This window comes from Schistocerca gregaria, chromosome 1 (genome assembly GCF_023897955.1).
Source record: "Schistocerca gregaria isolate iqSchGreg1 chromosome 1, iqSchGreg1.2, whole genome shotgun sequence".
In the NCBI taxonomy this organism is placed as follows: Eukaryota; Metazoa; Arthropoda; class Insecta; order Orthoptera; family Acrididae; genus Schistocerca; species Schistocerca gregaria.
In genome coordinates this window covers 599,063,806-599,077,827 of record NC_064920.1, presented here as the reverse complement: position 1 = coordinate 599,077,827, position 14,022 = coordinate 599,063,806, and the positions used below count along the sequence as shown (strand labels likewise).

The window sequence follows — 14,022 nt, the reverse complement described above, 5'->3', positions numbered from 1 at the left end:
GCTTCCCTGAACGAATATTCAAATTTCCCACTTGACCGATTACAAAAGTTTGTAGATTCAACGCCAAATAGATATGCAGCTGTGACTAAAGTCCATGGGTATGGAACGAAACGCTGATTTGTTCTTCAGATTCAAAAATAGTTTTGTGTTATTGTTGCATAATGAAAGAAACAAATTACTTTTGAGCTAGGCATATTGTTATTTCTGTTTTGATGTAAATTAATTTTGTATAAACTAAATGTAGTTTTGTGCTAAATGGATTATAGTTACACACTTTTGAATAATCCACTGCCAGTTTTTTTCTATTACACACTTATCTTTATGTAATTGCAACTAAGGCTTGATATAAAATACTTTTGAGCGCTACTGCATAAACCTAATACGTCATATCTACATAATTAGTGAATTAACTTGAATATATTTTTCACTGATTGCCAAACACCTTGCTCGGCAATCAGTTTTTCCAAAGTTACGCACCGCTTAAAGTTTTCTACGTATAAGTTCCGCAAAACATCATGTTTTTGCAGTTTTGTCAACATTTAGCTCGTAGGAGTACGATGTTTAATGTCTCTATCTCCTACGAAAATCAAGCACAAATTCTGGAATTCACATTTGGTATAGATCTCTATAGTTTTTCTAAGGACGAAAAAATCTGTTCTTCATTTTATAATTTTCTTCGTAATACAGGCGGCATTATCGCGTCCAGAAAAGTTTCCTAATTTGGAACTGACGGGCACAATTCTTTACACGGTGGGAGGGAGATACACCAGTAGCCAACAGTGCCAGGCTCCCATGATTGTATTGCTGATGCACTCCAGCCCACTAGCTACTATCAAATGGCAAATATTTGTAATTCAACAGGTTCATGCTGGAATGTACCACCGGTGATTCACGCTGGATTCTTCCGTCGAGCAGTGTGAATCACAGCTGACTCACACTCGACTCTACCAGTTGTGCTACCAGCAATATGCTAATGTATTGAGTAATACACTAAAAATAATTACACTGTCAGCCAGGTGTAACAAACAGCTGTGAATACAATTTTGTGTGACCTTCAGCGAGAGAGCTTTCTCAACAAATGAGATGTCACTTAACGTATGATTTATTTAGTTAAAATTATTTTATGTAATGTCTCGTTGTCGCCACTATCAAAATAAAAAGTCAGTAGGTATTACGTTGTTGCAAAAGTTGCAGCGTTTTCGTTTTGCTTGTTGGTATTCCGGTTGCTGTGGCTTTTTTTTTCGATACTCAGTTTTGTTTGTAATTCACTGTTGCTATTTGAGGTTAAATATTCTCATTTTGTCATTTGGAGATAGTGAGTGGAGCTGTGGACGCTAGAAAATGGAGTGCCAAAATTTCGACATATTCTTCTGTTTGAGTTTAGTGGAGGCAGCCACAAGCATCTGCGCCGTGTATGGGGATAATGCCACTGGACAGAGCACGGCAAGAAAATGGTTTTGAACCTTTAAGGAGCATCATTTTGACGTCAGTCACTCCGCATTCTGGAAGATCTTCGGGGTTTGCTGAAGATCATTTCAGCGCCTTTATCCACTATGATCCACGACAATGTACTCGAAAAGTGCCACGCGTGATGAACTGTGATCATCACAGCATCGTGTGACATTTGCAAGCAATTGGGAAGGTTCAAAAATCCTGTGTCTAGATTCCGCATGCTGTAACCCAAAATCGTAAAATCAGCAGGTGGAGGTTTCTTTCCGGAAAATGCACGCCGTATATGGCTCAAAACGACGTGATTTCTACGTTCGTGGAATCAGAAAATTTGTCCAGCGTTGGCAAACTGTTGTATACACGGTAGTCCATTGATCGTGTCCGGGCCAAATATCTCACGAAATAAGCGTCAAACGAAAACACTACAAAGAACGAAACTTGTCTAGCTTGAAGGGGGAATCCAGATGGCGCTATGGTTTGCCCGCTAGATGGGGCTGCCATAGGTCAAACGAATATCAACTGCGTTTTTTTTAAAATAGGAACCCCCATTTTTATTACATATTCGTGTAGCGCGTAAACAAATATGAATGTTTTAGTTGGACCACTTTTTTTGCTCTGTGATAGATGGCTCTGCAATAGTCACAAACATCTGGCTCACAATTTTAGACGAACAGTTGGTAAGAGGTAGGTTCTTTAAATTAAAATACAGAACGTAGGTAAGTTTCAACATTGTATTTCGGTTGTTCCAATGTGATACATATACCTTTGTGACCGTATCATTTCTGAGAACGTAGGCTGTTGTAGCGTGATTACCTGTAAATACCACATTAATGCAATAAATGCTCAAAATCATGTCCGTCAAACTCAATGCATTTGGCAATACGTGTAACGACATTCCTCTCAACAGCGAGTAGTTCGCTCACGATATCAAATATGCTTCAGCTTTCCCCAAAGAAAGTAATACGGGGACGTCAGATTCGGTGAACGTGCGGGCCATGGCATGGAGCTTCGACGACCAATCCACCTGTCATGAAATATGCTATTCAATGCCGCTTTAACCGCACGCGAGCTATGTACCGGACATCCATCATGTTGGAAGTACATCGCCATTCTGTCATGCAGTGAAACATCTTGTAGTAACATCAGTGGAACATTACGTAGGAAATCAGCATACATTGCACCATTTAGATTGCCATCGATTAAATGGGGGCCAATTATCCTTCCTACCATAATGCCGCACCATACATTAACCCGCCAAGGTCGCTGATTTTCCACTTGTCGCAGCCATCGTGGATTTTCCGTTGCCCAATAGTGCATATTATGCCGGTTTACGTAACCGCTGTTGGTGAATGGCGCTTAGTCGCTAAATAGAACGCGTGCACAAAATCTGTCATCTCCCGTAATTTCTCTTGTGGCCAGTGGCAGAACTGTACACGATGTTCAAAGTCGTCTCCATGCAATTCCTGGTGCACAGAAATATGGTACTGGTGCAGTCAATGTTGATGTAGCATTATCAACACCGACGTTTTTGTGATTCCCGATTCTCGCGCAATTCGTCTGCTAGTCATGTGCGGATTAGCCGCGACAGCAGCTAAAATACCTACTTGGGCATCATCATGTGTTGCAGGTCGTGGTTACGTTTCACATGTGGCTGAACACTTCTTGTTTCCTTAAATAACGTAACTACCCGGCGAACGGTCCGGAGACTTGGATGACGTCGTCCAGGATACGGAGCAGCATTTTGATCACAATAGCCATACATCAACAGGATATCGACTTTTTCCGCAATTGGTAAACGGTCCATTTTAACACGCGTAATGTATCACGAAGCAAATACCATCCGCACTGGTGGAATGTTACGTGATACCACGTACTTATACGTTTGTGACAATTACAGCGCCCTCTATCACAAACCGATAAAAGTGGTCCAACTAAAACATTCATATTTCTTTATGTACGCGAATATGTAATAAAAAATGGGAGTTCCTGTTTAAAAAAGCGCAGTTGCTATCCGTTTGACCTATGGCAGCGCCATCTAGCGGGCCAACCATAGCGCCATCAGGTATTCCCCTTCATGCTAGACGAGTTTCGTTCTTTGTAGTTTTTTTGTTTGACGTTTGTTTCGTGAGATATTTGGCCAGGTCACTATCAATGGACCACCCTGTATAGTAAATTGTAGACAGTGACCGATAATATATCGTTGATGACTGAAGTCTTTGTTTGTGTATCTTTTGTGTTTATTAAACATACGGAAAAATGCTATTAACTTATGCACCAATGCAATACAGAAATATTGGCGTAGGGTGTTTGAAGACGACCTCGACGCCAAGGCGAGAAACAGGAAAAGCATTCCCGCCACATGGGGAAAAGCATGAAGACGCTTGCTGCTCCACAATGAGAAACTCAATTCCCAGCCCCGGCGTGGATCTGTTAAATCGAGCTATAAATTTATTATTGTTAGTGTTTTAAGAGTGAAGTCTATGCTGTATAACTACTGATGAGTATAGTTCGTGACCCGATGTAAGGGAACGGTTGCAGGTTCTAATCTGGAAGGGTAATGATAGTCACCACAGAAGAAAAGAAGCTGGTGGAGAAGCGGCGTACCTCATTGTAGTAGGGGCAGTTGGTGGACTCCTTGACGCTGGTGTACTTGCGCTGGTCGCCGACCTGCACGCAGACGACGGGGTCCATGTTGAGGCCGGCGAGCTGGCGGGCCTCTATGACGGTGACGCACAGCTGGAAGTCCTGCGCCTTGAGCGCGGCTGCGTGCGGCGACGCGCTGACCAGCGGGGTCCGAGGCCGCGGCCGGGCAGCACCCTGCGACACACGCCGTGCGTCACACCGGCTTACCGCCGCGCCGAGCCAGCACTAAAGTCCCGCCTCAGCTGCCGCTGCGGCCGCCCTATTCTCTCCCGAGATCCTCTTCCTCTGACAGTGTCTCCGTCTGTGATGGTCCTTTCATCCCGACTCCCGTCTGCTCTCAGTGCAAAGATGTGGGACCAGAGGCACTCCACTTGAGCATTTCTTATTACTCGCACTTCTTTTTTGTACAAAAAAGCGCCGAGTAAAAAGAAACGTCCAAGTGGAGCCGCTCTCAGCTGACAACTAACGCCTCCGAGCTACAATTAGACGCAGGGCAAGCAAGTTATCGATATTATTTTATGGGAGAGCTTCATTGGAGATTATTGGAAGTCGAACACAAAATACTGAAAGAGTCGGGACAGATGCTGGTTTATTGGTTGTTTTTTCTTTATCGTTATTTCATCACTCTCACCCCCTATGGGCTAGGCAGGCTGTCAGCGCTACATTAAACCCGCTCTTCAGACAAATGACAAGTGAAACTAACAGACATGAACAAATTCAAGCATAAAGGTAAGATAATACAAGCGATTTAAAATTTTTTGTAAAGGTGATAGTGATGGATATTTTTATATAGAAGGGCTATTCAGATGGTAAGGTCCTATTAGTCGCGAAATGAGAACCAATGTGAAAATCAAAAGTGTTTTATTTGCAACAGTTAGCTACATCTCCCAGCAACTTCTCTACATAGTCGCCGATCTGACTTACACATTTGTCATAGCGTTGTACTAACTTTCGCGTATCCTCATCATAGAAGGCAGCCACCTGTGCTTTCCGCCAATTATCTACGCTGGTCCACAGCTCGCTGTCTGTGCCAAAGTGTTGTCTTCATAACCAGCGGATCCTGTGACCAGAGATGAAACTCAGGGGGAGCCATTTACGCGCTGTATTGACCACACACTATCCATGTGAAACGCTGCAGGAACTTCTTCTTCGCCCCTACATTGTGAGTCTGAGATTGTCATGAACAAGAAAACGCATGTAACTCTTCAGGCTTTCTCGGCGAGATCTTGACATGTCGAATAATCGGGTCTACTGCCGGATGTTTGTGTCGCTCTGGCACAATATTTCGGCCTCGTAACTCGTTGCCTTCTTCAGGTGCTACCTGAGAGTGCCGTACTGAAGAATCTTGTCCACTATTTATGCCCAGAGGGCGCTGGGTGCTCTTGTTGTTGTTGTTGTCTTCAGTCCTGAGACTGATTTGATGCAGCTCTCCATGCTACTTTATCCTGTGCAAGCTGCTTCATCTCCCAGTACCTACTGCAACCTACATCCTTCTGAATCTGCTTAGTGTATTCATCTCTTGGTCTCCCTCTACGATTTTTACCCTCCACGCTGCCCTCCAATGCTAAATTTGTGATCCCTTGATGCCTCAAAACATGTCCTACCAACCGATCCCTTCTTCTAGTCAAGCTGTGCCACAAACTTCTCTTCTCCCGAATCCTATTCAATACCTCCTCATTAGTTACGTGATCTACCCATCTAATCTTCAGCATTCTTCTGTAGCACCACATTTCGAAAGCTTCTATTCTCTTCTTGTCCAAACTAGTTATTGTCCATGTTTCACTTCCATACATGGCTACACTCCAAACAAATACTTTCATAAACGACTTCCTGATACATAAATCTATATTCGATGTTAACAAATTTCTCTTCTTGAGAAACGCTTTCCTTGCCATTGCCACTCTACATTTTATATCCTCTCTACTACGACCATCATCAGTTATTTTACTTCCTAAATAGCAAAACTCCTTTACTACTTTAAGTAAAGTAATTCACCCAGCATCACCCGATTTAATTTGACTACATTCCATTATCCTCGTTTTGCTTTTGTTGATGTTCATCTTATATCCTCTTTTCAAGACACTGTCCATTCCGTTCAACTGCTCTTCCAAGTCCTTTGCCGTCTCTGACAGAATTACAATGTCATCGGCGAACCTCACAGTTTTTATTTCTTCTCCATGAATTTTAATACCTACTCCGAATTTATCTTTTGTTTCCTTTACTGCTTGCTCAATATACAGATTGAATAACATCGGGGAGAGGCTACAACCCTGTCTCACTCCTTTCCCAACCACTGCTTCCCTTTCATGCCCCTCGACTCTTATGACTGCCATATGGTTTCTGTACAAATTGTAAATAGCCTTTCGCTCCCTGTACTTTACCCCTGCCACCTTCAGAATTTGAAAGAGAGTATTCCAGTCAACAGTGTCAAAAGCTTTCTCTAAGTCTACAAATGCTAGAAACGTAGGTTGGCATTTTCTTAATCTTTCTTCTAAGATAAGTCGTAAGGTCAGTATTGCCTCACGTGTTCCAACATTTCGACGGAATCCAAACTGATCCTCCCCGAGGTCCGCATCTACCAGTTTTTCCATTCGTCTGTAAAGAATTCGCGTTAGTATTTTGCAGCTGTGACTTATTAAACTGATAGTTCGGTAATTTTCACATCTGTCAGCACCTGCTTTGTCAGCGCTTGTTACGTGGACGAAATATTGTGCCAGAGCGACACAAACATCCGACAGTAGACCCGATTATTCCACAAGTCAATAAAACGGATGATAATTACGTTATGTGGGCTACAGGATATCAGGCGAAGTCTCTCGTCAGGTCTTCATAAACTGGTGACCAAAATTAATGCAACATACCACTATTTCCCCGTCCTGTTTCTAATTCACGATATAATTGTACAAACTGTCAACAGATGTGCGTATGATCGCGTCTTGAACGGAAGATGGCATTCCGATCAACGCACAACCAAGCCAACGATGACGTCAGGGCACCTATCAAACGGAGTCGCTGTGTACACAGTCACGGAAGGTGCAATAGGGCACAGAGAAGACGCTTACCAGGCTCTGTGCGATGGAGGGCTACGGGAAGAATGGAAGCAGAACAGTCGAAAACTGATGTGGCCCGATGGCTTAATGTGAATCGTTCTGTTGTTTTTACGATGTGGCGACAGTTTATGGAGACCGAAACTATATCACGACTATCAGGTCGGGATCTACTACAAGGAACATCAGAAAGAGAATACCGTTATCTAGCTGTAAGGGCACGACGGTACCGCCTTAGTACTGAGCGACAACTGGTATCTGACCTCCCAGCATCCACTGGACGTATTGTATCGAGGCAAACAGTGTGCAGAAACCTTTGGCAGAGTGACCTTTATTGTCGCAGGCATGCTGTATGTGGCCCTCTGACGCGTCTTCACAGAGTGGAGCCGTCAACGTGCCACATGGGCGGTCGAACAGTGGGCCAATGTTCTTTTCACAAATGAGTTCCGATTGCTCTGGACAGTGATTCTCGAAGGATTCGCATCTGGAGGTAACGTGAAACACGATTTCGGGACTCAAACAGTGTGAAAAGAGACCCATATCGAGGAGCATTCCTACCGTTGTGGGCAGGAATTTTGTTGATCAATCGAACACCTATTCATGAACTTCTTTTATGATTAAATCGGAAAGGTTTAACTGCTGTTAGATACCGTGACGAGATCTTGGGACCTCATGTGCGGTTGTTGCAATGTCTGTGGGCTCAGATTGCGTATTTCTGTACGATAATGCTCGATGTTGTAGAGTACGGGTGGTTGATGTTTTCCTTGGAAACGGAAGATTTTGCACGCATGGTATGGTGTGCTCGCTCTCCCGATTTGAATCCCGTAGAGCATGTCTGGAACTCACTAGGGAGACTGGTTGCGTCACGTCAGCATCCACCAATCACGCGCCTAGACTTGCGAGCAGCGATGCAGGAAGAGTGGGCGTTATTACCTCAACATGAGATTGATGGCATCATTCACAGCATTCCCCGTCGTTTGTCAGGACTGTAGTGCTGAAAGAGGTGGTCACACCCCGTACTGAGCGCAGTAACCAGTTGTCGGAATATGTACATTCCGTAGTCTTTACATTGTTTCTGCTGTGCTGTAACTTGTTTATACTGTTTTGTGGAAAAATAAATCAATCTTGCAAATTTTCGTTTGTTGCTTTAATTTTGAGCAATAGTGTACTTGGCGGGAGACACTATTTTCTAGGCATCTTTACCTGTCACTGTGCGCGCAGAACTGAAGAGAGCGACGTGACGCAATCGATGGGCATACTACAGGCGCTGTGCAAAGCTTCATAGGATTCTCACTTTGGTTTCCATTCCGCATCCAGTCAGACTTTACTTTCCGATTAGCTCTCTTATGTAAGAAACATAGCTTTCTTCATGTTTAATTTTAAACGATAATAATAACAAGGTAAAATGAAAAGCAACAAGAGTACTTCTAAAACAAGATTATAAAACAAAGATCTTTATGAGAAGCCCTTCGCTGTCACTAAAACTTGAAATACATTCCCTGGGATAGGTAATCTGTTGTCGAAAGAGAAAAGGCTGGTCGTTGAGGGGTGCAGGAGGTTAGCGTTATAAGGATGGATGACTGGTAGAAGTGGCTGTTGAGGGACAAAAAGGGAGGAGAGGATGGACATATCGGTGAGGCTATAATATGAAGGGGAAAAGGGGTTAGGAAAAGAAAGTGCAAGGGAAAAAGAGTTAGGGAAGTATAGGAATGGGAGAGAAATGGATCCTGATGAGGTGGGATGGGTGGGGTTGTTTAGAGTTGGTAGGATGGGCAAGTGTCGGGACGGACTTCATTGTATGGGAGGGAGAGCTGGTTAAAATTTCTTTGGCAGAGAATGTGGAGGGTTTGCCGGTGCAGGGTTCGTGGGGTGTGTAGACAGATGCACGGCAGCTTATCAGTATCGAAATTTGAGAGGAAACTATAAGGTTATCGGAGTCACGTTTGCGATTGATGTAAGTTCTTCGGAAAACTGGAAATTTGTGGTAACGTCTTAGGGGACCAAACTATTGAGGTCATCGGTCTCTAAGCTTACACACTACTTAATCTAACTCAAATTAACTTACGCTAATAACAACACACACACACATGACCGAGGGAGGAATCGAACCTCCGACGGGGGGAGCCGCGCGGGATGTGAAAAGCCACCTGAGACCGCTCGGCTACTCCGCACGGCTAAGTTCTTCGGAGACGTGCAGTGTGAGTGAGGAGGGCTGGGGTTTGTTGGTAGTGATATAAAGGTGTATCATACACTGAAGAGACAAAGAAACTAGTACACCGGCCTAATATCGTGTAGGGCCCTCTCGAGCACGCAGAAATACCGCAACACAACGTGGCATGGACTCGAATAATTTCTGAAATAGTGCCAGAGGGGACTGACACCATGAATCCTACAGGGCTGCCCATACATCCGTAAGAGTACGAAGGGGTGGAGATCTCTTCTGAACAGCAAGTTGCAAGTCATCCCCGATATGCTTTATAATTTTCATGTCTAGTGAGTCTGGTGGCCAGCGGAAGTGTTTAAACTCATAAGATTGATCTTGGAGCCTGTCTGCAGCAATTCTGAATGTGTGGGGTATAGCATCGTCTTGCTGGAATTGCCCGAGTCCGTCGGAATGCACAATGGACATGAATAGATGCAAATGATCAGACAGGATGCTTACGTGCGTGTCACCTGTCAGAGTTGAGTCTAGACGTATCAGAGGTCCCATATCACTCCAAATACACAAGCTCCATAGCTTCACAGAGCTTTCACCAGCTTGAACAGTCCCTTGCTGACATCCAGGGTCCATGGATTCATGAGGTTGTCTACATACCCGTAAACGTCCATCCGTTCAATAAAATTTGAAACGAGACTCGTCCGACGAGGCACCATGTTTCGAATCATCAACAGTCCAGTGTTGGTGTTGACGGGCCCAGGCGAGAATGCAATGGACATTTGGTATCGGATTAGTCACAAAGGCCTATTACTCGCAGTGACTCATAAAGCTACACGTTTTCAGTGGGCAGACAATAAAGAGACTGGGCATTAAATGGCTGGAAATATTTAGTGGGGTGCGTAGAGTTGCGAAAATGGCTCTGTTCAAATGATGCATGGTGTCGACTGCATCTATGACAGAACAAAGCGATCAGTTCGTGTTGTATGGAGATTTTGGTTCAGATCAGAGGTAGCAGTGTGATATTTTGAGGGTGTTGACTTTGGCCTATCTATTCACGTTACCATCAATGTGAACCAAGAGTTGCCATTACGGTCTTTACAGACAACGACAGGCAATTTCACAGAGCTAACCTCATAGTTCGTGGTTTGTCGAACAGTGAGGCACAGTCTCGCACGTCGAATGGCCCTCTAAATCATCCTGTCTTCCACAGTATGTGCGAGTTCCGCTATGAAAATAAAAGTGATGGATCGTTTTCACAAAATTTCCGTATTATTCAAAACAGCATTTCGCCGGAATCAGTACACTGCTGAACTCGTTTTAAAAGCATTTTGAAACAGTCCCTGCAGTCCTTTCTTGGAATTGCGTGAAATACTGCAGGAGAATTTTCTTGGGTGTCCTAAACTGCGTCGTTACTGCATGCTTTCATTTTCAGCATCAATATGGGGAAGAAGCAGAAGTCGTCTGGGGAAAACTGGGTGAATACGGTGGGTAATACAGGTGTGTGATCCGTTCGCTAGCCCTTAACTCGCGCATGATCTTCGCTTTGTGGACTGGGCGCTGTTGTGGAGGAGCGATCAGGAACCCACCTCTCGGTATTCGGCTGGAATTCGGCAAATTCGCGCACACAAACGATGGAGGACCCAGAGAAAATACTTAGAATTAACGGTTTGACCTTCTGGTGCAAAAATTCTTGTGAATGATACCTTTGAAATAGAATAAAACAGTTAGCACGACTCTTCTGCATGCGCCTTTTCCTTGGTTCCGGTTTCTGTGCGGTCAACCAGGCTGCAGTCTCCCGTTTTGTAAGGGGCACGTATTAGAAACGCAATGTCTCGTCGTCAGTGACAATCGATTTCGTCAAATTATTATCACTTTGGGGTGCCTGTAGCACGTCTTTGCAATGTTGAACTCTGCCATGTTTTTCATCGCCTGAAAGTGCGTGCGGCCCTTATCGCATTCAGACTTTCGTGTTGTATAAATTCTTCGTCAAAATTGTGTACACTATTATTTCCGGTGTTCCTGACATCTTCTCTATGAGTCGTGCGGGAACATGTGTAGCTGACGCAATGATTTCGGCTATTTCACATCTTCGTCCGTGCCACTTCTTCGTACCTTTGATGCTCGTGGTGCCTCCTTTAATGTTTCCCCTGCAGTCACGAAATAGAGCATACCACCGAAAAACATTTGAACGACTTAAACAAAAGGCACAACGAACATTGTTCATCATATCAAATGTGTCTTTGGATGACTTACCTTACTTAACACGGAATTTGATGTTGCCTGGCTGATCCACCGCCATTTTCCGACGAGTGTCAGATACGTACTGTTACACACGCGGCCAGGACGCCTGCTGCAGCTATGCCAGCGCTGTGAGCGTCTACACAGCTGCTGTTGAAACTTCAAGGATCGTAACGCTGCATCTCGCCACAAGGTAGCATTTCACTTTGTAATTTCACAAAAGCAGTCCTATCGGGACTAGGACACACTGTGTAGCCCCATGGAAAAAGTCTGGAAGTACCAGGAACAGCATGTGAAACGTAGGACTCCAGTATGCACACAATTCAGCAGCAGAACAATATCTGGTCAACAGTGGGTGGCTTCAGGAGGTTATTGGATGTGCGAAAACTTGTGGACTCTTCCTCTCCAAATTGAGGTCATTTCCAACGGTAGAGGCGGTCTTACACGGTGTTAGCGAGATATCTCTTGGAGGTGACATTTTTTTTATCGAGTTTCTGTATGTCCATCATTTTGACAGAAGATCTTGGGGACGAGATATCTCTTGGAGGTGACATTTTTTTTATCGAGTTTCTGTATGTCCATCATTTTGACAGAAGATCTTGGGGACGAGATATCTCTTGGAGGTAAAATTTTTTTATCGAGTTTCTGTATGTCCATCATTTTGACAGAAGATCTTGGGGACGACGGTCGTTTACTATTGAGAGAAAATGAAACGCCTGCAGCCGACCTTATCACTTTATTTATTTTGTAGCAACTAGTTTCGGGGCTTCAATGCGTCATCTTCAGGTTGAAGAGCCTGGTGAAGAGGCTGACACGATCCATATATATGCCGTACCAGAGGGCTACATATGATCCGTTGGCATCTGAAGAGCGAGCGAGCGAGTCCCCACTCTGCCAATCCCGCTACGTCACTAGGCGTTTCTACAGGCCGTTTGACAACGTAGTACCGTCCCTGCCGCGGCGCGCGCTTTGAATCTGTGGCGACGCCGTGAACAGGTACGTTTCGGCTGCGTTTATTTTTGGACAAATGCATTAAGACCATAAGGAATACAAAAAACGATAGCTTCTTCCGAAGCACAACATTATAGAGTAAATAATATTAGCATAAGAACGGAAGTCAGGATTCTACTACAAACACAGAAGCAAATGCCTGTTCATGTGAATGTATGTTCCTCTATTGCTATTCGTAAAACGAACCCCATATAGTGCAATCAGTCTGTAGAATTTAAGGCTTGTTCTTATTTTGTGTTTCTACTGGTAGAAATTTTCTTTGAAGGACTGCATTGAAACTTAACAATTCTTGAAACACGAAGAGTAATTAAAAAGTAAGCAGAAATTTATAATTTTGTGTGTTATATTAGTCCGATTTGCACTACTTTTTTGTCACTGTCTTTGTAAACATGCCTCAAAAGTATGTGTACAATGTTATGCATATAGGATGTTTACTCTGTTGTCAGCTGTCAGAAAGGTTACATGTGTTTTGGTAGCATCAACGATTATTTGTTTTGTATAAAAATAAATTAGAGAATCTGTATTAAATTTTGTTACAAGAATGGAATAAAGTGTTTGAAATTTTTGGAAATAGTAAATATTGCTTTTGGTGAGCCTGTTATGCGTAAACCTAGGGCAGGCAAGTTGTATAAACATTTCAAAGCAGGCCTTAAAGGACAGCGGTTTTACAAGAATGGATGAGATTAAAAATGCACAGTTAAGAGACCTATAAACTATCCCGAAGAAACAGTTCCTAAAGTGTTTCGGGAACTGGAAAAAGCTCTGCCATAAGTGTATAGTATGTAATGGGAAATATTTTGAAGAGGATAACATTGCTGTTGATCAACAAATAAAGTTCTTACCAAAAAATAAAAATTAATATATGAATACAACTCGAATGTCAAGATTTTTGCTTAGAAGTCCAGAATCGGTTGTACATGTTTCGAAGGATATTTCAGCAGTGTTTAGAATAGCTATTGCGCTCATGTTTTAAGCAATATGTGATAGAACCAGGTGAACAGTGACCTAAATAGAGATTTAATGCTCCATAAGCTTGAAAGATTTTACGTGATTTTGAAACTCTATAACAATGGGTTTCCTCGCAAAATTATTAGTTTTCCTCCGTGGCGATTCCAGTAAACCGTGCGGCTTACTTTTCTGTTCCTTACTTATGCATCGTATTGGATGAGGCTGACGTCTGCACAGACTACAGCACTTTGATTGAGACTGGTAATATTAGTCAACAGTTCTTTTTGGGTGGCCTCTTTAATACTTGCTGTTTTAACATTTGAGACGATGGAACGCTCATTACTCCGCAAATACCTCGTCTTCTTCGTATTCTGCACATTTTCTGGCAATGCTAGCAGATTATCCATCACTTCCGGTTATAGAAACACATCAGAAAGTATACAGAGTTAACTCACTGACACTGGCAACTAAGATCCCACGAACAGAAAATACGTATATCACTGCACGCCGATCTACACCAGTAGACAA

The 14,022-nt window shown here is 43.4% G+C and overlaps 1 protein-coding gene across 1 annotated transcript in view; it reads right to left on the bottom strand.

The window, feature by feature from the left end:
* Positions 1 to 4,193, bottom strand: part of LOC126358244 (otoferlin) — a 288,211-nt gene extending 284,018 nt beyond the window's left edge. Inside the window, exon 1 of the mRNA XM_050007531.1 lies at positions 4,054 to 4,193. Within this exon, the coding sequence (XP_049863488.1) occupies positions 4,054 to 4,140 (87 nt within the window). The 5' untranslated portion in view covers positions 4,141 to 4,193. The remainder of the gene's footprint in view (positions 1 to 4,053) is intronic.
* Between the last annotated feature and the right edge of the window lie 9,829 nt (positions 4,194 to 14,022).